The sequence below is a fragment of the Clupea harengus genome, chromosome 15 (assembly GCF_900700415.2).
Source record: "Clupea harengus chromosome 15, Ch_v2.0.2, whole genome shotgun sequence".
NCBI classification, from domain to species: Eukaryota; Metazoa; Chordata; class Actinopteri; order Clupeiformes; family Clupeidae; genus Clupea; species Clupea harengus.
Window position 1 is genome coordinate 23,714,787 of NC_045166.1, and position 27,913 is coordinate 23,742,699.

Sequence of the window (27,913 nt, forward strand, 5' to 3'; positions counted from 1 at the left end):
AAATGTTCAAATGTTTACTATCAAACATTAGTAATATGTCACTTTGCTACGTAAATAGGACTAATAAAACAGAACACCACGGTAAGTAGGCTATATGACTACACTACATCTCTAAGTTATATCAGCCATTAGTAAACATTCAGTGAACCTGTGGCATACACAGAAGGAAGATACTTGCATGTTGCAGTGCTTGCATGGCAACAAAAATAATTTTCACAACTTTGAGTGAGCTACGTTAGCTATCGATAGGTAAGCAACATTAGCTAGCATAATTAAGGAGAGTTGATTAGTGCGCTATAGCTAAATTAACAGTCAACAGGAATATCGTTCGAACCAGCCTGGAAGGACTTTTAACGTTAGGCAGAACTCACTAACGTTGATTATCCTTGGCCAGCGTCAGCTAACTATGTAGCAGGAACATATTCAGGTGTTTAATTAAATAACCACTTAGGTTATGGCTCCAAAATAACCACCGATACAGTTTTGTTTACTTATGCTACTTGGTAAATGTTACTTTATGTATTAAACGATCGTTCTATTGGCGAAATAGTTCGCTATCTAGCTAGGAACCTAGCTAACTGGATTATGCTAACTATCGATAGCTTTCTGACTTGCCTGTGGAGTTAGCAGTGTCTTCAGGTGTTTCAGCTGCATGCCTCCTTGAATCTTGAATTGTAGACTTGATGTGCAAAGTGTCTCAACACAATCTGTAAGCACTATAGATACTCTAATTCAGCGTTCTGTTGAAGAGCAATTACTTAGATACACTGTAGGCTGCATTTGGTAAGTCTGGCTAGCTAGCTAGCTCGACAACTTAAATGTTGTAAACATGCACAGTCCTTGGTTACGGTTGTCTAGCTGAATACGTCTGACGTAATAACGGAATATCATTCCGCCCACCAGCCAAACGTCTTTGGTACCAAGTATGTGTACTGGGATTTCTTCAGATATGGCATGGTACTTTGATGCTCCGTGTAGTGTATTGTTTTCAGTCTGTATCGTGAATTCCCATGAATTGTCCTTAGGGGTTTCCTTGATACCCTAAAAAGACATGATTGGAGATGCCGGGGATTGAACCCGGGGCCTCATACATGCAAAGCATGCGCTCTACCACTGAGCTATATCCCCTATCTACCGGATTGTGTACTTTGATGGTATTAATTGAACACATTCTTTATTTGTGTGTAAATAAAACAACTAATGTGGACAGCAAAAAGCTTGTTACATTTACAGTAATATAATGTTTTCTGTTCTCACAAGTTGTGAGTGTGTACTTTAATGGTATTAATTGATCACATTCTTTATTTGTGTGTAAATAAAAAAACTAATGTGGACAGCAAAAAGCTTGTTACATTTACAGTAATATAATGTTTTCTGTTTTCACAAGTTGTGAGACACAACAAACATTGCTTTAACATCGCTTTGGATAAAAGCGTTTTTCCCTGGCTTATTGACTTCTTTGTCATTCTGACATCCCATGTACTTAAACCTTTTAATACAGGCCATGTATTTAGTCCAAGTGTAAAACAAGTAAACTATTTCCATTGTTATATTTAAAATGTCTTATATGGTTCCATTGGACACTTCTGTGTTTTAACATGTGACTTGGAACTACACACTAAAGAGCATCTAAAATTAGCATGATATGATTTTCTCTAGGTGACAGGTCAAACACTGACCAATATGATTGGAGGCCAAAAATAATGTTCACTCCCTCTTTTGCTGAAACTGACATCATCAAAGGGACAGAGGACAAGACAGATTGCTGTTGTATTTCAAACAAAACAAAATAGCCGCTGTGTTGTAGTTCAAATTCAGTCTGATCATGTAGACCAAAACTACAAGTGAATATAATATATACTGTAGAGGGTGTTAGGTACTGGACTTACATATAAAGAAGAATACAATATCAAAACAGAAAACAGCTCCTGTCATGCATAACAGGGTCATCCAGTGTTTAGAAGGCTTTCTGTTGAATCTATGCTGCCTGAAGGATTTTTTTGAGCTTATTTTTGGAGCAATCTTTTACTTTTTCGAGTCATTTGTGCGGCTGTTTGTCAAGCCACTCCCAAAGGATGTGGAGGGAGAGATTGTACTAGTGACAGGAGCAGCTCAGGGTATTGGTAAGTTCATAGCGAAGGAATTCGGACGCCACGGGGCTACTTTGGTTCTCTGGGATGTCAACTGGGAAGTCCTAGATCAGACAGCCCGGGAACTCAGACGAATCCTGGATGTACGTGTCTATGCCTACGCTTGTGACTGCAGTCGTCGCACAGAAGTCTACAAAGTTGCAGAGCAGGTAAAGTATTGCGACATTAGAACAGGACAACCTGCATGGCTAAATAACAGTCTAACCCTCTCTTGCGATACATTTAGCATGATTAGCAAATACAGAATTTAAAGACAAAACAACAAAACCTCTATGTTAAGGCTCTTGAAGTGATCAAATCTTTCTTTTTTTTTTGAAGATTAAGCAATGTAATGCAATATTGGCAGTTGTTTCTGCTACAGGCCATGTGTGTTCTTCAACAGGTAAAAAGGGAAGTTGGGGATGTGTCCATACTGGTGAACAACGCAGGAGTCGTCACTGGAAAATATACATTCTCAGAGGCCCCCGACAATTTAGTGGACAGAACTCTCCGAGTGAATGTTGCAGCTCACTTCTGGGTATGTCATCTAACATTTATTGTAAATCTGCTCATTCCTGATCATATGCTTTTTTAAGGATGGAGGTTTTATTGAAAACTCTGAGGTACTTGTGGAGGAGGTGGAAAGGACTATCCCTGGTGACCCCTGCCATTTTCTATGTCCTCTTTAGACCTATAAAGCATTCCTCCCCCCAATGATATCACGAAACCATGGGCATCTTGTGTGTATTGCATGTCATGGTGGACTGTTTGCTATGAATGGATTATCAGGCAAGTCAATTACCATTTCACTTTGGACACACACAATCTATATACTGTGTACTAAATACTGCAGCATACATGGATGGATATTCACCTGACAAAATTGCCCGATAGATGTAGACTTTAGCACAATAATTGCTGTGTTGTATTATACTTTATACACAGTGTAGCATGCTGTTGCTTCAATTCAAATGAACAAATACTATGAATGCTGCTAAATTAAACCCAATGTAAACATGATGAAAGTGGATATAAAAGTCCATCATCTGTGATTGACAGACTACTGTGCCAGCAAATTCGCAGCTGTGGGATTTGCTGAGTCTATTGCTCTGGAGCTTCTTGTCCTGAAGAAGGAAGGCATTAAAACCACAATAGTGTGCCCTTACTTGATCAATACAACCATGTTTGGAGGATGTCAGACGAAGTGAGTGGCACTTATCTGTCAAACATTTAGATAAAACTGTGTGATAAAATCTTTGATGTCCTAATATAACACAGATACATCTTTTTCCCTTTATTTTTTTAGATGGCCATCTTTTCTGCCTATTATTGATAAGAAAGATGCAGCAAAGAAGATAGTCGATGCAGTTTTGAGAGAGAGAATGTATGTCTTGATACCATCCAGTTTGTACTTCCTTGTGGCTATTAAGAGGTATGACCATCTTGTGAATCAAAGATTAATGACTAGTCAAGCTCAATTGTTAGTCATATACTCATAGCCATTAGTCATATAGGGTCTTCAGATGAAAATTAGCTAGTAACTAAATGTGGTACAAAGATACAAAGCATCTTTCCTATTTTTTGAGAGTAATGTATTTTGTACAGGGACCCTAATAGAAAAATACAAAACAAAACATTGTTTTTAAAGTCAAAGTTTGTACCTTTACCCTTTCAGCTTCATGCCTGCCAAACTGGGAATCATCTTCGTCAACTTTTTTGGAGGGCTGGACTTGATGGATCGGTTCAGAGGCGTTCCAGCGCCAATTGTCACATACAAGAAACGTCAAAGAGAAACCAGCATCAATGAAGATCCACCAATCTATTACAACTAAATAAAAAACATGACACAATGTGTGCTGACTGAAAAGCCATAAGTCACTTTTTAATTATACAATTACACAAATGCATTGCAGAAGCTGTATTCTCACATGTAGGACTAATAAAAAAGCTGATTTTCATTGACCGGTGGCCACACATATACTTCAGCTCTTGTCTGGAATGAGATTGGGCAATTATTTACAGTGCAGCTTTCCAGTTGCAAAAAGTAGGTCAACACTTTTAAATTACAGCCTGGGGGAATTCCAGCGTTGAAACAAAAACAGTGTTGAGAAGAAATAAATTATTTTGATCCAACTGTGCAGAACTGCTGTTATTCATTGTGAGGGATCTTTAAAAAGTCACATATGCACACAACACCGCTAGAATAAATGGTTAGTACAGCATCTATAGAAACCGACAATCGGTTCTGTCCAACTTCTCTCTCCTCCCCTTTGCCTTGAACGTGCTGACGCTACTTTTACGCTCTATGTAGCCACCGTGGGTGCCCTGTATCTTTTCCACACTGCCGTGGCTGCCAAGCAGTGTGGACCTTGTTTTAGGGGCAATACAGATACTTTTTTTCTAGATTATTGAGCGAAACAGCTGGATGGTAATTCTATTATTCAGATTCCGACCGACCGAGACAGCCTTGTTCTTTTCACTCGTTCACAGGCGCATTTAGCTGCGATTTGACACGTTTTTCATCATCCGGACAGAACATCCTGCTGCTGCCGGCGTGTTCTTCACGTGGGTCTCCTGTCGCTTCCTGATAACCTTTCTGAGCCGGTTCATTGATAGCTATTAGTTGATAGGCATTAGAAAGGCTTTCGTGAGTTACAGATTCTCCTATATTGGTTACACAACGTTACAATACAAAAACATCCAACTATGTCGGAGAAAATGGCATCCCTGATTTTAGAGGACGGGACCACGTTCCAAGGCCGCCTTTTCGGCGCTTGTGCATCAGTGTCTGGTGAAGTTGGTAAGTCGACATCACTATACCTTACGTTACATACAAGAAACAGGTTCAACTTCAGGTGGTCATTTTTGATTCATTTAATATGGGATCCTTCGGGAACCATGCATTTATTTTCCGCGTCAAGCCAGCCTTACAACTATACCTAGCTTAAAGATAGCTAGTTAGGTTAGCTAAATGGAACTTAACCAACGTGGCTGTCTACTCGCCTACTCCACCGGATTTCTTTGGCGCTATTAGGTTCAAGATCTTCGGGTAGTACTATCCATAAGCATGCGCACTTCACTCTTCCCATCGCAGCGATCAACTGATTTTGATGCCATGATTCATAACTTTTCCCACAGCTCTTTATGTGTAAACAGTTTATCAATTAAATACCATGGATTTCGGATGTACATAAGTATTTCTGGAATGAGTTAAAGTCATACAGTGATATATATATTTGTATCATAAAATATACTTACAGGCAAACACATGTAGGTTCATCTAAGTTACAATTGTCTAGAATGTTTTCATATTTTCGTAATAAATATTATAAAATTGTCACAAAATTACTCGAGAGTAATCACAAAATGTATATCTGTCCCAGACTCTGCAATGATGTGCAGTTGTGTTCAAGTCACCTGCTAGCTTGACCGTGATTAAACCACTCCCTAATTACCCACACTGCATAATCATAATGTTTGAGAAACACACTTATATTTTTAGTTTCCCATTGACTCTTTCAATGTGAGAAATTTCACTCTTTCCTTTCCTAAATTGAAATGTATGGAGATCGCATGGAATTGTCCCCTTAACTCCCTCCCAGTTTTACTGAGGTACCTCAAACATCTCCTATGTGCAGTTTTTCAGACGGGCATAGTGGGCTATCCAGAGGCCCTCACAGACCCCTCCTACAAGTCTCAGATCCTGACCCTTACCTACCCCCTCATCGGAAATTATGGGGTCCCCAAGGACGAGGAGGGAGACTTTGGACTCAGCAAGGTGTTCAGAGAAAACCATTCCCTACCCTATCACTGATTTACTGTCATTTATGCCATTATATCAATGTCATTATTGTATGAATAACCTAATGTCAATACTGAAATAAATTGTGTTTTATGGCCACATTTGCTACATTACAACTTTTTGATGGTGTTTTCCCAGTGGTTTGAGTCCTCCAGAATCCATGTCGCTGCTCTCATCGTTGGTGAACTGTCTCAGAATCCAAGCCACTGGAGTGTAGCCAGGTCTCTGGACCAGTGGCTGAAGGAGCATGGCATCCCTGGGCTACAGGGTGGGTGCTCAGAACTTCTGCACCCTTTTCATTCCCCTTAAACATTCATCTCCCAGAAAACCTTTTGATTCTTTTAGTTGTCAGCATCTCAATTGCTGAATCAAAACAACATGTGACTTAACGTAGCACTGAATCAGTCTGTAATCTGGTGGGGAAATCCTGACACGTTGTTGATACAGGGGTGGACACTCGATGCTTGACCAAGAAGATTCGTGAGAAGGGAACCATGTTGGGGAGGCTGGTGGTGGAGGGCACCCTTGCTGCGAGCATTCCCTTTGACAACCCTGACACCAGAAACCTGGTTAAAGAGGTGTCCATGAAGGTACAGTATCAGCATGCGTTTGGTCTGGCAGAAAATGACAGGGGGCTGTTGGGGGTAGTGTAGGTTTCAGCTCATGTATTAGAATCTGAGATTTTGGTTTATTGCTAAGAACGAGGAATGGCCACATACAAGGAATTTGTCTTGGTTGTGTGGCGTAAACAATGGGCGGGGGAGGGTCGACAAAGAGAGACAAAAGAAACATAAATATAAATCTGGATACAAATTTACATACACATAGAAGTATGTATGTATGTACATCAAATACATGTGTTGACAAGACTGCTGTTTTGGGCTTTGTTTGCCACAGCTGTAAAGGAGCTTGGGAAGCATTGCATTTTGTGATGGGTTGTTTGTCAGTGTGTTTTTAAAATGTCTTCCTCGTACACTTCTGAGCTTTCCCAAACCCTTCTCTGCTCTGCTCCACTTGGTGTGTGTGTATGACAGGAGCCAAGGGTGTTCAACCCTGAGGGCAGTGTCAGGATTGTGGCACTGGACTGCGGCATCAAGAACAACCAGATCCGCTGCCTGTGCCAGAGAGGGGCCCGAGTCACAGTGGTCCCCTGGGACCATCCATTGGATAGCAAAGGCAAGTTACAATAACCTTCAAGACTGTACCATTCATATCTGTCTGCCGTCTTCATTTCAATACCCTTTTTAGATTCAAACAGTCTGAATCAATATTGTTCTTTTTTATCCGTTATCTCTAAATTGGCTCTAATAGGCATAAAATAACATGCACTTTCCTTTTCCCACTGAAAGCTGTCAATCAACCACACTTGTTTAGATCACTACAATATTACTTCCATGACTATTTAAGAACTTATTTTTTATATCTGACAATATTCCTCTTTTTTTTGTAGACTTTGATGGCCTGTTTATCAGCAATGGCCCAGGAAACCCAGAGTTCTGCAGAGAGACCGTGGACAACCTGAAAAAGGTGCTGTGTGTGGAGAACCCAAAGCCCCTGTTTGGCATCTGCCTCGGCCACCAGCTGCTCTCTCTGGTCATCGGGGCCAAGACCTACAAGATGAAGTAGGTCGCGCTTTCAAACCACTAACTGTCTAGCAGGAGATGACCAGTACCTTGCTTGGACTCTAGAAAAAAGACAAACTACATGTCTGTCCACATTGAAAGTGAGGCTTTAAGCTCCAAAGAGGCGTGAGAGGAGCACAAAAGCAGCTCCTCACGCTAGCATGATTGTGTGGCCTCCTCTGTATCTATTCCTCCTCGGACCACTCTATCCCCCTTTTCCTTTCTATCAGTTTCTCTCTATCCCTCACTCCACACTGTCTTTCCCTCTTCCTCTATCTCTTCTATTTTCTGTCTGTCTCTGGGAGCAGTCTGGTGTGAAACGCTGCTTTTTGTGCAGCTCAGCAGTCTTGGCCACAGATAATAGACTAGTAGCAGCACTGAGGGTGAGCCAGTATGTTTTGCTAAGGCTCCTGGGATGGCTACTTTGTTAGTGCCCGCTCAAGGTCCCCCCGAAATGCCTTGTCCCACTGGCATTCCTGAGCAGGCAGCTGGACGGTCAGCGGGTTCACTCGGTCCTTGGTCATCAGGGGCCTCCTCCATACTTTTGTCACAACCAATGCTGAGTGTGTTTGGACATATAGTATTGGGGGTAGCAGTGACATTTGTGCTCAGGTGTGTGATGGCTTGTATGGTCAATCATTCATTCTTGAGGGCAAACTCAATGGCATTACCCATTTAGTTGGTGGTAATAGAGGGAACCTTCTACAAGCTTTGTGGTCATGCCAGCCAGTCCTAATCACAATATAACCACAGTGTGGAGGGGTTTTGATCAGGTTCAGAAGGTAGACAACGTTTATGAAACAGGTGCACGGCATTTGGTCCTGTCACCTCACTTTTTTGTGTGTGTGTGTGTGTGTGTGCAGGTATGGGAACCGTGGTCACAACCAGCCGTGCATCCACAAAGGCACCGGCCGCTGCTACATCACCTCACAGAACCACGGTTTTGCCGTAGACCCCAACACCTTGCCAGAAGGCTGGGACGTACTCTTCACCAATGCCAACGACCAGAGCAGCGAGGGCATCGTCCACAACACCAAACCCCTCTTCAGGTACAGTTCTGTAACACTATTACTATTTTAGTTTAATTTGCCATATGAACATGGTAAACATAGTGTTTTTCATGAAGTGTGGAAAAGTGGTTGGGCTTTTTTTAACCACACCAGTATCCTGACATGTTTGTATTTACTGTGATAATAAGTTGCCAGAGTCATGAATGGAATGATGGGCCTATTGTACTTTGGTTTCAGACTTTACTTCAGAACATCAGGTGCATTTTATTTAGGGGTGGGAATCTCTTGGCACCTCACGATTCGATTCGATTCCGATTCAGAGGTCAACGATTCGATTCTAAACCGATTCTCGATTCTAAACCGATTATCGATTATCAATTCTAAAACGATTATCGATGCATCTCATTTTTTAAAACATATTAGTTTGCTACTCAGAGTCTGCAATAATCGATGCCGCTTGCATTTCAACACAAAATGAATGTGTAAAAAAAAAAAAAATTTATTATTAAAAAAAAAAAAAAAATTGTATTATTATTATTATTAAAACATCGATTATGAACTTTTCTGAATCGAGACAGAATCGTTCTAGAGAGAATCGAGAGAAATCGAAAAATCGATTTTTTTTTCCCCCCACCCCTAATTTTATTTGACCAACTATGTCTTAATCCAACAGTGTACAGTTCCACCCTGAGCATATGGCTGGCCCCACTGACCTGGTCAGTCTCTTTGACGTGTTTCTGGACACAGTCAGGGATGTCAAGGAGGGCAGGAGTGGTAAACCAGGTATGGGAAGCAGTACTAAAGTGACGTGGTCTTGAAAGACTGTACATTTTTAATCACATCCAGCTGGCCTATATATCACATGACTCTTTAACATGGGTTCACAGTAAAGTGATGAGTAACTGCTTGCCTTGTCCCTCACAGTGAAGCAGAGACTGACAGATCACCTGGCCTACCCGGATTCTCCCGACCCTGCTGCGTTTGTCCGCCCCCACAAGGTGCTGATCCTGGGGTCTGGAGGTCTGTCCATCGGCCAAGCTGGAGAGTTTGACTACTCAGGGTCTCAGGTCAGTGAATACACAGATCGCACCACCTGGGTCACACATTTCTTCTAAATGCCCATCAGAGTCTGACGCTACATCTCCATGTTCACGTTGTGCTAACAGAGACATGTTTTAACTGCAGGCCATCAAAGCCCTGAAAGAGGAGAATGTCCAGACTGTGCTCATCAACCCCAACATTGCCACAGTGCAGACTTCCAAGGGCCTGGCAGACAAAGTCTACTTCCTGCCAATCACCGCAGAGTATGTTACCCAGGTAAGACAAGTGTTTTTGCAGTAAAACATTCGTTTATCATCACTGGGCTTTCCAGTAATGACAGCCTGGTCTTAGTTCAAGATGAACAGTTGTGCTTTGGAACAAAATGAATGTGATGTAATTGTATCTAGGAGTAAGGAGTATCCAGGAGTAAGTTGACAGAACTAAATACTAGTTAAGTTGAGAATGGAAAATGGAAAAAGCTTGTCTTGTTTCACAGATTTGTCCATACACAAATATATACTCAGCAGAGAATTTGTTCTTTCTTTCTTTAGGTGATCCAAAACGAGCGTCCTGATGGCGTTCTGCTCACCTTCGGCGGTCAGACGGCGCTGAACTGCGGGGTGGAGCTCACCAAGCGCGGGGTGCTGGAGAAGTATCAGGTGCGCGTCCTGGGCACCCCCGTCTCCTCCATCGAGATGACGGAGGACCGGAAGATCTTTGTGGAGAAGATGGAGGAGATCAACGAGCACGTGGCTCCCAGCGAAGCAGCACTGTCTGTGGAGCAGGTGAGCAGAGGAGAGTAACCATGGATACAGATGGGTTGTTTTAGTAGTAGAAGGCCTATTAGTCGGTGTTAATGTTATGGAGTTGTAGTTAATGTAAAGATTATGTATCCTATATTTAAAAAAAAAAAAAATCTGGATATATTGATAAGGTCTCCACTGGCTCATTTTCAGTGTTTATAACTTTTTCATCTCCATCTGATTTGTTGTTGTTGTTGTTTTATTGAATATGTCTGTGCTTAATCGCTCTCTTCTCTTCATCTCTTCTCCCTCTGTCTCTTTCTTCAGGCGATAGCTGCAGCAGAGAGACTTGGCTATCCTGTGCTAGTGCGCTCTGCCTTTGCTCTGGGAGGACTGGGCTCTGGCTTTGCCAACAACAGTGATGAGCTTAGCACGCTGGTCACCGCGGCCTTTGCCCACACCTCTCAAGTCCTGGTGGACAAGTCCCTCAAGGGCTGGAAGGAGATTGAGTATGAGGTCGTCAGGGACGCCTATGACAACTGTATCACGGTACGTTCACTTCCTCATTCTGGGAGATCTGGGACTTCTGGGAGATCTGGGAACTTTTCCTTTTATAGATGGATGTACTGCAGCATTGACCACTTCTCTAAACACTACATTCAGGACATTTCGACAATGCTGAAATGGCCAGGTTGTCTAATAGGGGCCTTAGAGTGTTTGGTGGGCTGCCAGAAAGCAGTGTCACTTAGATAAACGCCAGCGTGGAGCTTAAGCTTTTATAGGGCATGAAATGTTAAGGAAAGAAGAAACCGTTTCTGAGTTTGAACACTCTTTATTCATATTGTTCATGTGTAAACGCTATCTCCTGCCTAGGTGTGTAACATGGAAAACATCGACCCGTTGGGCATTCACACGGGAGAGTCCATCGTAGTGGCCCCTAGCCAGACGCTGAACGACTACGAGTACAACATGCTGAGGAACACCGCCATCAAGGTCATCCGCCATCTGGGCATCGTGGGAGAGTGCAACATCCAGTACGCCCTCAACCCGGAGTCCGAGCAGGTACATCTGGCAGGAACGCTAACAGTTTATTTATACTTTAGAAAGTCTTTATCAGTTTCTTGCTAGCCTAAGCAAATAGATATGGCTGTTATGTAGCTGGGTGAAATGTTATCTTCTTTTTTTTTTCGAACTTGTGTTTTTGACATGTGCCTGTATTTTTTTGGTTTTCCCAGTACTACATCATTGAGGTGAATGCACGCCTCTCCCGGAGTTCAGCCCTGGCCAGTAAGGCCACTGGTTATCCTTTGGCCTACGTGGCTGCCAAACTGGGCCTGGGGATCCCTCTTCCGGCCCTTAAGTGAGTCTCACCCCTAAACACCAACATCGTGTAATGGCCATTTAAACATTTTTGATGGTGTGTGTGTGTGTGTGTTCGACAGAGTTCAATTGCTATTCCTGATTATTCTTCCAGCATTAACATGCATTATTTTGTAGCATTAACATCTTGACATCTTGTTTGCTGTTCTGCCTCAGGAACTCTGTGACCAACTCCACCACGGCCTGCTTTGAGCCCAGTCTGGATTACTGTGTGGTGAAGGTCCCACGGTGGGACCTGAGCAAGTTCCTGCGGGTCAGCACCCAAATTGGAAGCTCCATGAAGAGTGTGGGTAAGACTGGGCTGCATGCATACTTTACATAGGTTTCACAGTGCATACTTTGAAAAACATCCCTTGATCTTAAATACATACAGACAGTGACTAGATTGATAAGTTGTGCGTTTCAAAGTTTCATGAAGCATTGTATTTAGAAAATGTGAACCATATCTGCAGACTTTAATGACTTATTCTCATGTGCTCCAAGGTGAGGTCATGGCCATAGGTCGGAGCTTTGAGGAGGCCTTCCAGAAAGCCTTGAGGATGGTGGATGAGAACTGTGTGGGATTTGACTACAAGCTCAAACCAGCTTCTGATCAGGTTTGCCAGGCAGCTTTTGTCCTCTAATCATCTAGTGCAAATTGCAGCATGCTTTGAATGGGGAATTGCCTAATGACATGTCTGAACATTAAACTGGTTTGAGTAAAAGCAGCTTGTGGCATGTTGTTTCTCAAGTCAGAGCAGTTAAGAGATTCTTGCCAGAGACTTCAAAGAATATGTAAATAATCCAACAATATAATAAATCAAAATACAATCAATGAATAAATAATCCTACAAATAAAAAAAAAAATACAGGAATAAAAAAAAAAAACACAATGATCGTGTGATTTCAAAGTGAGTGTGTGTGTGTGTGTGTGTGTTACACCCACATATATATGTGCATTTGTGTTTTGCGTTGCCATTTATGGATCAATATTTTCCTACTTCACAGGAGCTCCAGATGCCCACAGACAAGCGCATCTTCGTCCTGGCCGCAGCACTCAGGGCTGGGTACACGGTGGACCGCCTGTACGAGCTGACCAAGATCGACCACTGGTTCCTGCACAAGATGAAGAACATCACGGACCACGAGCACCTGCTGGAGACCTACAACCAGGACGAGAGCACCATCCCTCCAGAGGTGATGAGAAAGGCCAAGCAACTGGGCTTCTCAGACAAGCAGATCGCTCAGGCTGTGCAAAGGTACCTACAGCTATAACCAGGACTCTTTGATGTTGCCCATTAGTAATAAGCTTAATATTGGCAAGAGTGAAGCAATGCACTGTAAGTTAGAGCTTGAGTTTAGGCAGTTCAGAATGTATCTTCTGTTCGTCTAGCAGTTAAAAAATGTGCTTTTATAATCTTGTATCACAATGTGCAAGATTGGTGTGCCCTGTCAACAAAAACATATTATGAAAGTGAAAAGAATTCAGACTTCAGTGTTTTATCCTTTCTAACTTCAACACGCATCCATTCTCCCCGTCCCCCCGTCCCGTCCCCCCTGTCCTGTTGTTTCCATCTGCCTCCCTGCAGCACTGAACTAGCCGTGCGAAAGTTGCGGCACGACTGGAAAATCCTGCCCGTGGTCAAGCAGATCGACACGGTGGCGGCGGAGTGGCCGGCGCAGACCAACTACCTGTACCTGACCTACAACGGCACTGAGAACGACCTGGCCTACGAGCATCCCCACGTCATGGTGCTGGGCTCGGGCGTCTACCGCATCGGCAGCAGCGTGGAGTTCGACTGGTGCGCCGTGGGCTGCATCATGGAGCTCCGCAAGGTGACATTTACATCTCGTCATTTAGCAGAGCGTGAGAGTAGAGCTCCAGAGAGAGAGAAGCGATACAGAGCACAAGATGCCAACTGTGGGGGGAGGATGGAATAGGTTCAACTCATAGGTGAACTCTGTTGTTTTTTAGTTTTCTCTTCACCCTGTTGTTTCATTTTCCATTCATTTTCAGATGGGCTACAAAACAATCATGGTGAACTACAACCCAGAGACCGTCAGCACGGACTACGACATGTGCGACCGACTCTACTTTGATGAGATCTCCTTTGAGGTAAGACCCCAGTCTCATTGACAGCCCCCCTCTCTCTCTCTCTCTCTCTCTCTCTCTCTCTCTCTCTCTCTCTCTCTCTCTCTCTCATTCAAACCCCTGACGATAGCCCCCCTTTCCCACCAGACACGATCAGTTGGTGAATAGCAGGTGGCGTATTGGTCATTCAAGGCTCACCCATGCTTTTTTTTTTTATTGAAAGGTGAAAAACCACCATCATGCCATTTCTGCAGAACGTCCCTGGCAATTCAGCATATTTTACTCTATTGTCCTGCCCTAAACGCCACAAGGCGACGATATTTTGGATATTGTTTTTAAATTAGCGCTAGATTCTATAAGATATAGTAAGTTCTCGATTTAAAAAAAAAAAAAAATTATCACACATGTATTTGAAACATCTTGTATAGATATTTATTTATCCATGTAATTTAATTATTTATTCATTTAGATTTTACCATATATTTTTTGCCATGAAAAAGCCAAGCATCACAGGTTCTGATATTGACTTACTTGCTCCGTTGATCACCCCTGCCTTCAACACCCTCTTGTCTGCCCTCTCTCAGGTGGTGATGGACATCTATGAGATGGAGAACCCAGAGGGCATCATCCTGTCCATGGGCGGCCAGCTGCCCAACAACATCGCCATGTCCCTGCACAGGCAGCAGTGCCGCATCCTGGGCACCTCGCCGGAGTTCATCGACTCGGCCGAGAACCGCTTCAAGTTCTCCCGCATGCTGGACACCATCGGCATCAGCCAGCCCAGGTGGAAAGAGCTGTCAGACAACGAGGTGAGGCGCCGTTTGTGGAAGGGTGTGGGTGTGTTTTGGTGTGTTGTGGGCAGGGAGAGTTTGGCACCATGGAATCCTGTTCTGAGTTACATAAAGGTATCAAGAATGAAATGAGTCGGCATCATGTGAAAATGCAGTGTTGTTGTTCCACTTGGTTTCTGTCCATATACATCGTTATGAAGTTGTAATTGTGGAGTTATATAATCCAAGGTAAACAATCAAATGCAAGTGGTGCAATATACAAGAACTGGATTTTCCTACCTGACTTTTGAAATACGACCTTGTTGGTATATTTTCAATCGATGATGCTGTCTGAAAGTGCCTATCCTCTGCCCAGTCTGCCATGCATTTCTGCGAGACAGTGGGCTACCCCTGCCTGGTGAGGCCCTCTTACGTGTTGAGCGGGGCAGCCATGAACGTTGCCTACTCCGACCGGGACCTGGAGAAGTACCTGACTAGCGCGGTTGCCGTGTCCAAGGAGTACCCCGTGGTCATCTCCAAATTCATCCAGGAGGCTAAGGTTAGCCAGCACCAGTCCAGTCTGCTTTCCATCTACCATTCTCTCCATCTCATCCAGCTCAGTCTTCTAACCATCAAACCCCTAAACCCAGTATCTTAATTGTATGATAGGGTGCATTAACCTCATACGGCTGTACATTTCATATGCAGTGCTATTATGTGATTACGTTTTCCAATAGTTAATAATATAAAGCTGGCTGATTGTTTTTGTTATGAACTTTATACTCTTGAAATCATTACATGTGGCCTGAGGTATTGCTGTGATGCAATGAATTCCTAGAAAGCAAACAGGAGAAATAGCAATTGTGAAATTCACATCAAACCAAGATTCTGGTGGGATCACAAGTTTTCAAAATTCCCGCAGGAAATTGGGGAGGGGGGGTGATAGAATCAGAAAATCAGTGCAATATTTGAGGATTTGCTCTGCAAATTGTCACTTTTGGCCATAACAAACCCTTGCAAGTTCCTGGAGGGACTGACTGACTGTACGTCCTCCACTCTCAGGAGATAGACGTGGACGCGGTGGCGTGTGACGGCCTGGTCATTGCCATCGCCGTCTCGGAGCACGTGGAGAACGCCGGGGTGCACTCTGGGGACGCCACGCTGGTGACGCCGGCACAGGACATCAACCAGAAGACCATGGAGCGCATCAAGATGATCGTCCACGCCATCGGCCAGGAGCTGCAGGTCACTGGTCCCTTCAACCTGCAGCTCATCGCTAAGGTGAGGTTACTGCGCCAGTAATACACACAGACCAGTGCAGTAAGCATTGTGCCAGTGACCAGTAAAAGCAACCCTGTCCACAAATCCAGCCAGATAGACCATTAGCCTGACATCTAACGCATTATGGTTTTTGGGGCTTCCACAGGATGACCAGCTGAAAGTGATCGAGTGCAACGTGCGAGTCTCTCGCTCTTTCCCCTTCATCTCCAAGACGCTGGGGGTTGACATGGTTGCCTTGGCGGCGCAAGTGATCATGGGAAAGGAGGTGGAGCCGGTGGGATTGATGAGAGGAACTGGCATTGTGGGCGTCAAGGTAATGAGATGTTATCTACATTTGTTGGATCACTCCCAAAATGGAGTGGGCCAAGTTTAAGCTTTATATTTAGAGGAATGGGTAAAGATTGGAGTTGAGATTAATTCCTACCACATGGCATGTGCATTTGATTTGTATTTATATTTATATAATAAATGTAATTCCTCATTGGATTTTTCATAATAAACATAATTTACCCATTTTTGTTGTCATTTTGTTGCTTATTGGCTTATTTCAGCAATCTCCCCCTTGTGACCACAGGTGCCCCAGTTCTCCTTCTCTCGGCTGGCAGGCGCAGACGTGGTGCTGGGTGTGGAGATGACCAGCACTGGAGAGGTGGCCTGCTTCGGGGAGAACCGCTACGAGGCCTACCTGAAGGCCATGCTCAGCACCGGCTTTAAAATCCCCAAGAAGAACATCCTGCTCTCCATCGGCAGCTACAAGGTAAAGAGCCTCTGACCAAGTAACCAGAGGAAAGGTGGTGGTGGTAGTATGGTCTTGTTGCAATGGATAGAAAACACTGAACAACAAAGAACTCAACACGTACAAGTAATTGTAATATTGCTGGCATTTTACTGCCACTGTTCATCTTATGTGCAGTGTTACCAAGCTTTTTGCAGTGTGCTTAAATCATGACCCATCATTGCTGTGGCATTCACTGTGAGGTACTTTTTTTTTTTCTCGCTTTTTCTTCAGAATAAGAGTGAGCTGCTGCATGCGGTACAAACACTGGAGAGTCTGGGCTATAATCTGTATGCCAGCCTGGGCACTGCTGACTTCTACACAGAACACGGAGTCAAGGTAACACTCCATGCCCCCAGTGCGTCTGTGTCTGTGTCTGTGTCTGTGTCTGTGTCTGTGTCTGTGTCTGTGTCTGTGTCTGTGTCTGTGTCTGTGTCTGTGTCTGTGTCTGTGTCTGTGTCTGTGTCTGTGTCCGTGTCCCTGTTGGACTAGGCCCTTGGGCTTCATAGAAACACTTTTTTTAAAGGTTTTCATCAAATAGAAATTAAGTCATTTCACTTCGAAAAGAAAGAAAAAAAATTCACTACACTCTTTTCCAATGAGAATGAATATAAGAAAATGCCCTGTTCCAACACCTCCATGAAATGATTAGGTGATCATAACAGCGCAAAACTCTTTTGCTTATGCTCTACTGTTTGTGCTGTGTAGGTGATGGCGGTGGACTGGCCATTCGAGGAGGATGAGTCGGACTGCCCCAACAAGGAGAAGCAGAGGAGCATCATGGACTACCTGGAGGAGAACCACTTCGACCTGGTGATCAACCTGTCCATGAGGAACTCGGGCGGTCGACGCCTCTCCTCCTTCGTCACCAAGGGTTACCGCACACGCCGTATGGCTGTGGACTACTCTGTGCCCCTCATCATTGACATCAAATGCACCAAGATGTTCGTACAGGTATGGAGCTGCCGGCATTATTAGGAGTCATTATTGAGCACTGTCGCATTTTAGGTGTATTTGGGTATAGTGTATGGTATAGAACTTCTTGTTCTGCTCACACACACATGATTGCCTTTGTGCTTTGTGGTGCTTTATGCAAAGCTTTATGCTTTGTGATGCTAAGGACACAGTTCTGTATGTTTCCCCTCGATTGACCGGCTGCTCTGTGTTAAACCGCCATTGTTGGAATGTGCAGTCGAGTCTGTTACAGAAACATCAGTGCTCAGTGCAGGACTTCATGGGAGAGTGCGCTTATCTTGTGGGAATAGGTGGAGTCACGGGGGAGGGAGAGATGTTATGAGAACGTGCTCTGAGAGAGACACGACAGAAAGCCCATGTTGGAGTTGGACCATCAGTTAATCAGCTCCCTCTCAGCACTGCACATGCCTGAAGCTGTCGACGTACTGTACTTTTTCTTTTTTCAGTTGGGGTTTAACGCGAGTAAGGCTCAGGTCATTGACAGGGCCTTTGCCCGCACCATTTTTGATCATTAAAGGCGGGTTTTGTGTGTGTGTGTGTGTGTGTGTGTGTGTGTAGGCACTAAGCCAGATTGGTCAAGCCCCTGCCGTAAAGACTCACGTGGACTGCATGACGTCACAGAAGCTGGTCCGTCTTCCAGGTAAGCGACTTAAAGAATTTGGCAGTAAACTTTTTACCGAAATTAGCATAAAGTCTGATACCGTCAGCCACCTGTCTCAGCGATGCTCATGAAAGTAAGCTTGATCTTGAGTGGAGGAGGTGGTGGTAGAACATTATTTTCCCAATTTGAGAAAAAACCTTTGGCATGGTCCTTATCGTAGAAGTTTCAGGAATCCGATTTGTGTTATTCATTATTTCCATGCTTTTCACATGCAGAAATATTCTGTATTTACCTGTGATTACTTGGAGTAACATATATTGAACAAATTCTTCTATTAATATTATATTCTTCCTTACAATGGATTTTCTCTCTGTATTGAGTAACAGTGCTCCGTTGGGATTTATAAGTCTGTAGTCGTCCTCCATGAGATGTAGTCACGATGCTACCCTCTTCTTCCTCAGGCCTCATTGATGTCCATGTCCACCTGCGTGAGCCCGGGGCCACTCACAAAGAGGACTTCTCCTCGGGCACAGCCGCTGCCCTGGCAGGGGGCGTCACCATGGTGTGTGCCATGCCCAACACCAATCCCGCCATCATCGACCAGAACACCCTCGCCCTGGCACAGAAGGTACGTGATGGGAGATGTGCTGGCGATTTTACCAAGCTTTTTGTTTTTTGTTTCCTTTTTTTTTTTTTTTTTAGTTAACAGTTGAGGAGTAAAAAATGTACGCTACCACAATTGCAGTTGTCATAATGTCACTATTTGCACTTTCACATTCTTTCAGGAATCGGCCAACTTTTTCGAACTGCAATTCTTGCTCTCTAAATGAATATATAGGCTGCCGTGGTGGGATTTCAGCTACGATCAATTGTGTGTTTCTTCCCTAAAGTTTTCATGTAATGCTCTGTCTGCTTGCTAACTTCAGCTTGCAAAGGCTGGGTGCCGCTGTGACTATGCCCTTTACGTGGGAGCAGCCTCCGACAATGCTGCCATCTTGCCTTCCCTCGCAAGTTCCACAGCGGGACTGAAGATGTACCTGAACGACACCTATTCCACGCTGAAGATGGACAATGTCTCCCTGTGGATGGAGGTACGAGTACAATGTGTGGTTATAAAACCATTCAGTACGCCTGATGAGCCCAATATGAGTCATACCGTACTAGGGTAATTGATAAGAATGTACCAAAAAAAAACATCACTTTTTATAGGGCCCAAGTGCAGATGTGTAAAAGGTTCTTTTATTTGACCAAAAATAAGGAATAATCCAAACGCACAGAAGATCTGAATCAAAAACAGAGCAACTCGGAGGGAAAAAAACCTGCGGAAGGAGATCAATCCTGAAACCCAGAGCAACAGCAAGGCAGGCAAAAGCAAAGTTAACTAAACAGCAAAGGCTACATTTACATTTACATTTAGTCATTTAGCAGACGCTTTTGTCCAAAGCGACGTACAAGGGAGAGAACAGTCAAGCTAAGAGCAATAAAAAAGCATGGTGTAACAATAAATACTACTTTACATGAGAATTAGAAAAACAACAACCTAGAAAAGAGGAAAAAGAAGTGCAGGAATGTAACTGCTGAAGTGCAAGTTAAGCGCTAGTCAGGTGCCAGTTAGGAGGGGAGGTGCTCTCTGAAGAGTTGGGTCTTCAAAAGCTAAACTAACAGGAGGCTAAGCATTTCCAAATATCTTACGAGAAACCACAGGATAGATTCCAGTGTGTTGGAATGACAAACTTGAGGCAAGAAACTCTAGACACGAAAACTCAAGACCAGAACTCGATACCAGAAAATTCAAAACCAAAGACGCAGCCATGAGTATGAGCAATAGCCAGGTATGAATACCTGACTAATTGGTCACATGACTCACTGACGAGCGGGGAAAACAGACAATAGCATAAAAAAAAACAAAGCCGGGGACAGTCTTTTTGGCGGCCTCTAGAGCCCAAAATGTCCTAACTCATGACAGAATGCAAGTGTGATTCTGTTGACTGTCTGAATTTAAGTACTTCAAACGGGAAAAAATCAATGACTATGTTTACGAGCCAACAGTTGAACATGTTTGTGCCTTAGAATGTGATGGAATTGTTATCTTACTCATGATTTTAGCAATTTGAGATGACTGATTATATGACTAATTGATTTCTTATTCTTGACTGTAGCACTTTGAGAAGTGGCCGAAGCACTTGCCCATTGTAGCCCATGCTGAGAAGCAGACAGTGGCGGCCATTTTGATGGTGGCCCAGCTGTACCAGAGAGCCGTGCACATCTGTCATGTGGCTAAAAGGGAGGAGGTAAGGCACTGCTATAACAGTAGGAGATCTTGTGACTCCGCATTAAATTGGCTTGAGTAAGTCAGGTCATTGTAAAATTGTATGCTGCAGTTTAGATACTAGTTCAGATTTCTCATCTGTGTATGCACTGTACCAGAATCCTGACCTCCTGACCTCTGACCTTGTGAACCTCCAGATCCTAATCATCCGTGCAGCCAAGCAGAAGGGCATCCAGGTGACGTGCGAGGTGGCGCCGCACCACCTCTTCCTGTGCGAGGACAACGTGGCAATGATCGGGGCAGGCCGTGCGGAGGTGCGACCCATGCTAGGCGTAAGGGAGGACATGGAGGCGCTGTGGGAGAACCTGGACATCATCGACTGCTTCGCCACCGACCACGGTGAGCAGGGGGGAGGCAGCTCGGAGTAGCAGATGAAGTTTGTTTTCCCTCTGTTTTGTTTTTTTGGTCTTTGTTGGTGAAGTGACCTAATTCATATTTATTTTTTTATTTTATTTAAATTTTTTATTATTTTCAGGGCTGATAAGTTTACATATGGATGCTAGACCGTTCTTGTCTTTGCTGAAGCTCACCCTAGGCATATTTACAACTTGCCCTCCCACAGCCCCACCAGGGGCAGTAATTAAATCAAAATCTTCTTGAAAGCATATTTCTCTCTTGAATTTTATGTTTTGTTTTTTTTTGTCTTCCTTTCATGGCCCTGTAGCCCCTCACGCAGTAGACGAGAAGAACCTGGAGAAGGCTCCTCCAGGCTACCCGGGGCTGGAGACCATGCTGCCCCTGCTGCTCACCGCCGTCAGCGAGGGGCGCCTCACCCTGGACGATATCATCCAGAGGCTGTATGAGAACCCCCGCCGCATCTTTGGCCTGCCCACACAGGAGAACACCTACGTGGAGGTACAGTCAGGGCTCAACTTGGTTTTTGAGCTTGAGAGTTGGATGACCAGCAGAAAAAACAAACCGTTTGGTGTATACTCATGCTAAGATAAATGGATGGTATCAGGTCTGTTGTGAAATGAAAAACTAACATGGCAGCCAGTTAGTCACTCAACTCTGTATGGGAACAGAGAGTTAAAGAGCTTTACATAAGAATACAATAAACTGTCTACATGGTGCGCATTCATCACGTCACTGAGGTAGACCACAGAATGATCCTTTCACATCGTATAAAGCAGGATCACAGTTCTGCTTTCTCTCTAGGCTGTGGTTTATTGCTCATGTCTTTTAGCTATTGCAAAACATTGGAGAGGCTGCAATTGTGTCTAATAATAGCTCGGTGGTTTCTCGGCAGGATGCTTCAAGGGAGGTTTTTTTATTATGTTGATTTCCTGTGCAGGTGGATCTGGAGCAGGAGTGGGTCATCCCAAAGCACATGCAGTTCACCAAGTCCAAGTGGACGCCCTTCGAGGGCATGAAGGTCAAAGGTCGAGTGAGGAGAGTGGTGTTGAGAGGAGAGGTGGCTTACATTGATGGACAGGTGTGTGTGTGTGTGCCCTTTTTTTTTTGGATGATTCAGAGTACCTGTCACATGAAGGTCAGGGAAAACCAGTGTAATGTAATGTGCTGTATGTTGAACATTGATATATCATTTGGTATAAGCTTAGTGGGGTGGGGGTGTAATGTGTGTGCAGTCACAGTGAGAGACTCATTTTTGAGCCTTGGACTCCAGGTCCTAGTGCCTCCAGGCTATGGCGAGGATGTGAGGACCTGGTCATCTGTTGTACCAACCCCTATCCTCAATGAATCTGCGAAGGAGCCTCCTAAGGTGAGGTCAACAGCATTTAGGCAGATCCTGCCACTTAATTCCCTTATATCCAGCAGCTTCGTCATGGACACTAATACAGAATGGATTTTGAACTGAAATACACTGTGTGTGTGTGTGTGTGTGTGTGTGTGTGTGTGTACCAGACCCCTGAGACTTCCCGCCTGCCCATCCCCAGCGAGGCTCTCCGTGTGAGACCCCCCAGCCCACGCCGCACTGCTACAGGGGACGGTCGCTTCATCCTGCCCCCCCGCCTTCATCGCGCCTCCGACCCCGGCCTGCCCCCAGGTACCCAGAGTTACAGCAGCTTCACATCCCCCAACCCCACCACCCTGCATAGCATTCTCTGCATAGCATTCTCTGCCAGCCTCTGTGACGTGGGCCAGTTTGGACCCAGATACTGCAGTGTGTTGCTGCTCCTCTCTGGCCAACTTTGCTGCTAGTCATTAAGCCAAGTTGAGTGGTAGCCAAGTAAGCCAAGTTTGCTGCTAGTCATTAAGCCATGTTGAGTGGTAACTTCTCCTTCAAAATCTCAATCCAGAACTAATATCTGGTCAAAGGGTGTGTTGGGACTCCCCACTAAATAATTATGATTATGTTCTATATAAGAGGAAGCTCATATTTTAATTAGAGTATTTTACTTATTTTTTTTTTCTATTTAGGAGAGTTTGATGCGTTTTAAAAAGTGACACTATGCAGTGTTTCCATAGACAAAAACCCTTATCGCAATTTCAAAGTATGAACGAGACTGCAGAATTGCCATCAAGGTGTGTAGGTCACCTAAACCTTTAGTAAACCCATGCACGTGAATCTTAAATTGAAATGAATCAAATTTTGTGTTGTGCTTTGTACTTGCTAAGATGTCAGAGTGCTAGAATATGGATTTTCCCTTGCAGGTGTATTGACTGCCTCTCAATATAGACGGCGATTGTTTGCCATTGGTAATATATGACTTGTGACACAAAAATGACAAATTGGAGAAGAAGAAAATAATCAAGAATGACAGAAGCAGCTAAACTCAAGTCAAGAGCATACAAACAATCCATTGATTTTGTCATGTCATCATTATTGGCCTTTAGTTCTGATTGGACATAGCTCTTAATCAAGTTGTTCGACAACTTTGATCTGAGATTTTTTGCTTGATGTTTTGATGGGCACAAATCACTCAAAATTGGGAGTAAATGTTACAGGTGATTCGTTGATTTCTGAGTTTGTACCCATAAGCATGTTGTAGTTGATACTAACTAATGTGTGTCTCTTAACTTTGTGCCGGGGCTGTGTGTGTGTGTGTGTGGGTGTGCCGCAGCGGAAGACTCAGGCAGCGCAAGAAGGGCATATGACACAGGTTTGCCATCTGTTGTGGAAACGTTCTGTTGCTATCGCTAACCTTTCGCCTCACCCGCCCTCTCCGCTACACTGTCCACAATTTCCCTTCAACCTGTGTGCCCAGTGGTGGTGTTGACAATAACAAAAGTTGCAGGCAGACATGTTTGAAAGTGTCTGCGGGAGTGCTCTCCGCTTTAGTACTTCTTGCTTTGCACTGTTGCTTATGGCTGTAGGAAGTGACGTCAGATCTTGACTATTGTATGAATGACATGGCAATCGCATTATGGGCATTTTGTTTGCGTTGAGAATTATTGGAGGAAATTACAAACAGACACTAGTAAATCATTTTGACCTTTGACCTAACATTGACCTTTGGTCATTTGCAAAAAAAATGGTTTTCCCTTTTTCCTCATTCTCTCTCTCTGTAAATAAACTGCCTGTAATTCTGGAATGCCAGTTATTGTATTGGTGTGAAGTTTCGTTACCAATGGCTTGTCTGCTTTGCTTAATGCATTCCTGTTCTGTATTGGCCATGGATGCGTGGAAACAGCGTTTCTGTTTTTTGTCGTTCTCCTTCCTCAGATGTGGCTGCTTTAGCAGACCCCTACCCCTACCCTCCTCCTCTGTCCAGGATCCTCTCCCCCCAGACAGGCCAGACTCCCGCCGTGTCCCACCTCCAGACCTCCCCCATGTTACACCCGCTGGTGGGCCAGCACATCCTGTCTGTGCACCAGTTCAGCAAAGAGCAGGTACTCCCCTGGGCCTCAGCTTGTCCTTGGCTAAGATGCATATGCTCTTTACTGTTCATCTGACTTTCCCAATGGAAGTTCTTCATTACATTGGTGTGTTTCTGCTCCCAGATGTCTCACTTGTTCAATGTGGCTCACACCCTTCGCCTAATGGTGCAGAAAGAAAGAAGTCTGGACATTTTGAAGGTAGGATTTTTGGTACTTATAACGGCTCTTGCCAGTGTGTGTGATTTTTGTCTTGCTAGTAGACCAACCCGACTACAATATTCCTGCTCGCTCATGCTCATGCTCATTCATTTATTTGTGAAGAACTAGCGCTTTCTCTAGGGCTCTGGGCAACCACAGAAAATAACAAATGGCAAACCAGTTCCATGAAGCATGCGTGTGTGTGTTTGTTTTATATTTGTGTAGGGTAAAGTGATGGCCTCCATGTTCTACGAGGTGAGCACGCGCACCAGCAGCTCGTTCGCGGCGGCCATGCAGAGGCTGGGCGGCTCGGTGGTTCACTTCAGCGAGGCCACCTCCTCCACCCAGAAGGGCGAGTCGCTGGCCGACTCCGTGCAGACCATGAGCTGCTACACCGACGTGATCGTGCTGCGCCACCCCACTCCTGGAGCCGTGGAGGTAAGGGCCAACAGCCTCTCATCAAGCTGAATAAGTCGTGACCTATCAAAGTTGTGTTTTTTTTTATTCAAGATGTGTAGCGTAGCTATTTCAGTTATCGGACAGTGTCAAACATCGGCCATTCTGTTAAACAATCAAAATTTAATAATGGATTAACAATCGATATGCTCAGTTTAATAATGGGTTAACATGACGTTTGCCGATAACACACGCCGTCCAATAATTAACACTGTTACGATTGATTATAGTCAGTAGATGAAAAGAAATTATGTTGGATTATAGAAGTTAGAGGTTATCAGGATTAGTGTTTTTTAGTTTGAACTGATAGTAGTTAAGTTGGTCTTTACCACTTTGTGGTTCTGTGAGGTGCGTACAGGGATGCGGTTCAAATGCTAAACTGGTTTCTCATTGTCTCTCCACTGGCTGTTTCTTTTTCAATCTTTTTTTTTTATTATTTGTCTCTCTCTTTTCCACCCTCCATCCCAGACTGCTGCGAAGCTCTGCCGAAAGCCGGTGATCAACGCTGGGGATGGGGTCGGGGAGCACCCCACTCAGGCCCTGCTGGACGTCTTCACCATCCGAGAGGAGCTGGGCACCGTCAACGGCATGACTGTAAGGCTGCAAATCTCCTCGTTAATACAATACATTTGCTCTTGCCAATGCACACCAAGACTGCATGGACCCTAAGAAACAGAAACAAGTGGAGCACGTTAGAAGTATGGCTTGTAATCGGTAAACTAGACTTTCAGCTTGTCTGTGAGTTTAGCTTGGAATCGGAGATGTTAACCATTAAATGTGACCACATACAGGAAGGAAAAAGTTTATTCATTTCTCCTTTCATCTCTCTCATCATATCCCTCCTTAGATCACCATGGTGGGTGACCTGAAGCACGGGCGGACCGTGCACTCTCTGGCCCGTCTGCTGACCCAGTACAGGATCACGCTTCGCTATGTGACACCCAAGAACCTCCACATGCCAGAGAAGATCGTCAGCTTTGTGGCCTCCAAAGGCATTAAGCAGGTACATGGTTGTGGGGTTGCCAGTTTTGACAGATCCCTCCCCCCTCCATATTATACTGTAATGACCGGTGCAAAGAAGAAAATGGGTTTGAGAAAAGAGGCAAATACTCCCTTGATCTCATCATCAATCTGGTTAAGTTCAATGACCAGGGATCATATGTTGGCACTTGTGATGATCAATGTTGTGATTAGAAGCTTGAGGTTCTGGGTGAGAATTTCCCATTTAACTAAATCTAGTTTGTCTGCACTAACCTATAATGACAAAGCTGAAACATTAGTTCTTGATATTTCAGGGGCTGGAAATTAGTAACTCATACTAATCAGGGGCACTGTGGCGCGAGCCAATAAGCCCCCCATTTACGGGCTACAATGCTGTCGTTTCCCGATCCTCTTCACTCCTCCTCACTTCCTGTCCAAAACACTTCACTATCCTATCCAAATAAAGGCTAAAAAGCCCATAAATAAATCTAAAAACATTATTATTATTATTATTATTTATTTATTTTTTTTTTTTTTTGAAAAGTCTCATACTAATGTAATATTTAGCGGTGTATGTGACATCTGAGGAAATTCTATGGAGCCTAGCTGGTGTAATGCAAAGTCTTTATCTGTGTGCTTTCTGGCCTGCAGGAGTACTTTGACAGCATTGAAGAGGCTCTTCCTGAAACCGACGTCCTGTACATGACCAGAATCCAGAAGGAGCGCTTTGCCTCCGAGGAGGAGTACAAATCTGTAAGTGTTCGTGCTTATCTGTTGTTCCCTCTCTTCTTCTCTACTCTTTCTGTATTCTTTGCTGCTCTGTTGTGATTAGCTGGCAGATCCTTGTAACTGTGTGTGTGTGTGTGTGTGTGTGTGTGTGTGTGTGTGTGTGTGTGTGTGTGTGTGGCACAGTGCTTTGGCCAGTTCATCCTGACACCCCACATCATGACCGGAGCCAAGAGGAAGATGGTTGTCATGCACCCGATGCCCAGAGTTAATGAGATAAGGTACACGCTTGTTTTTTTTTTGCAGCTTCACAAGTATCTTGCGTGTTCCACATGTAATTACTCAATTCTACAAGAACAAAATCGCATCAGCCTTCTTATCATTCCCCTCACTCATTAATTTTATATCTCAAACTGAAAACCAACCCTTGGGTCCATCTTTGTTTTCAACTTTAAAATGTTCTGATCATGAATGGAAAATCAGATTAACCTCTGGAACTCATCTTTTGTGTGTGTGTGTGTGTGTGTGTGTGTGTGTGTGTGTGTGTGTGTGTGTGTGTGTGTGTGTGTGTGTGTGTGTGTGTGTGTGTGTGTGTAGCCCTGAGGTGGACTCGGACCCGAGAGCTGCGTACTTCCGCCAGGCTGAGAATGGCATGTACATCCGCATGGCTCTGCTGGCTACTGTGCTGGGAAGATGAATTTCTCCCCCCCCCCCCCGTGCTCTCTCCTGTATGAATATTCAGCTAGCCCACCGAAGCCACCAAAAAACCTTTTCTACAGTAGTATACAAAACGGTCACACAGGGAACACACAGAAGGGAAGTTGTAGTATTGTCCTTCACTGGATCTGTGCGTCATTCCTGATGTTGAGCCTTATATATTCTCCATGTGATCGCCTGTATCAAGATTAATTGCTGATCGTTTCCTTTATCAACTGCATTTCCACTGTTCTGTTGGTCAGTCCATTAACTCTTTAACACTATCTGTACGTTAGGGAAGCAGATTTTAGAACCTTGTCTACTGACATACTGCTTTTTCATCTTTTTTGTTTTGTGATCTTTTTTTCTGTGGTTAAAAGGGACCTTGCGTATTTCATTCATGCTGTATTAGATTGACACCTTTGTAAGCCTGTTTTTGGTACTGTTCTGCAAAGAATGTGATTGTATTTTTAGATAAATTAATAAATAAGCCCCTGGGTAAATTGTATAGAATTTGTACTTGCTTACTGATGCACACATTCAT

At 44.1% G+C, this 27,913-nt stretch overlaps 3 protein-coding genes and 1 non-coding gene across 5 annotated transcripts in view; 2 read left to right on the forward strand and 2 right to left on the reverse strand.

Annotated features, from left to right (window-relative positions):
• ift172 (intraflagellar transport 172) overlaps positions 1-1,135 on the reverse strand; it is a 59,317-nt gene extending 58,182 nt beyond the window's left edge. Inside the window, exon 1 of the mRNA XM_031581942.2 lies at positions 616-1,135. Within this exon, the coding sequence (XP_031437802.1) occupies positions 616-654 (39 nt within the window). The 5' untranslated portion in view covers positions 655-1,135. The remainder of the gene's footprint in view (positions 1-615) is intronic.
• On the reverse strand, positions 1,057-1,128 carry trnaa-ugc. Its single transcript has one exon. It is a non-coding gene; the product is annotated as a tRNA-Ala (tRNA).
• A 578-nt stretch (positions 1,136-1,713) lies between the features above and the next one.
• si:dkey-221h15.4 (uncharacterized protein LOC563950 homolog) lies at positions 1,714-4,262 on the forward strand. The gene is made up of 6 exons (XM_012829195.3): positions 1,714-2,299; positions 2,533-2,667; positions 2,819-2,918; positions 3,189-3,333; positions 3,436-3,561; positions 3,805-4,262. Exons 1-6 carry the CDS (start codon positions 1,934-1,936, stop codon positions 3,959-3,961), a joined length of 1,029 nt encoding a protein of 342 aa, XP_012684649.1. The 5' UTR covers positions 1,714-1,933; the 3' UTR covers positions 3,962-4,262.
• Positions 4,263-4,442: 180 nt separating this feature from the next.
• cad (carbamoyl-phosphate synthetase 2, aspartate transcarbamylase, and dihydroorotase) lies at positions 4,443-27,877 on the forward strand. 2 transcript variants are annotated; one of them, XM_031581941.2, is made up of 44 exons: positions 4,443-4,929; positions 5,768-5,907; positions 6,070-6,199; positions 6,379-6,521; positions 6,966-7,107; positions 7,382-7,553; positions 8,417-8,602; positions 9,237-9,346; positions 9,488-9,630; positions 9,749-9,880; positions 10,156-10,389; positions 10,675-10,896; positions 11,221-11,409; positions 11,583-11,707; positions 11,884-12,017; positions 12,211-12,323; positions 12,715-12,965; positions 13,296-13,542; positions 13,724-13,822; positions 14,383-14,607; positions 14,945-15,127; positions 15,631-15,849; positions 15,995-16,162; positions 16,424-16,606; positions 16,859-16,963; positions 17,333-17,578; positions 18,158-18,239; positions 18,662-18,828; positions 19,127-19,291; positions 20,360-20,491; positions 20,667-20,868; positions 21,194-21,384; positions 21,824-21,964; positions 22,157-22,252; positions 22,396-22,537; positions 23,556-23,594; positions 24,158-24,324; positions 24,436-24,510; positions 24,736-24,948; positions 25,435-25,560; positions 25,814-25,969; positions 26,599-26,700; positions 26,860-26,954; positions 27,271-27,877. In XM_031581941.2, the coding sequence occupies exons 1-44, from the start codon at positions 4,836-4,838 to the stop codon at positions 27,368-27,370; spliced, it is 6,726 nt and encodes a 2,241-aa protein (XP_031437801.1). In that variant the 5' UTR covers positions 4,443-4,835; the 3' UTR covers positions 27,371-27,877. The 2 variants fall into 2 exon arrangements, with proteins under 2 accessions (XP_031437801.1, XP_012684495.2); XM_012829041.3 differs by lacking the exon at positions 23,556-23,594.
• The last annotated feature ends 36 nt before the right edge of the window (positions 27,878-27,913 follow it).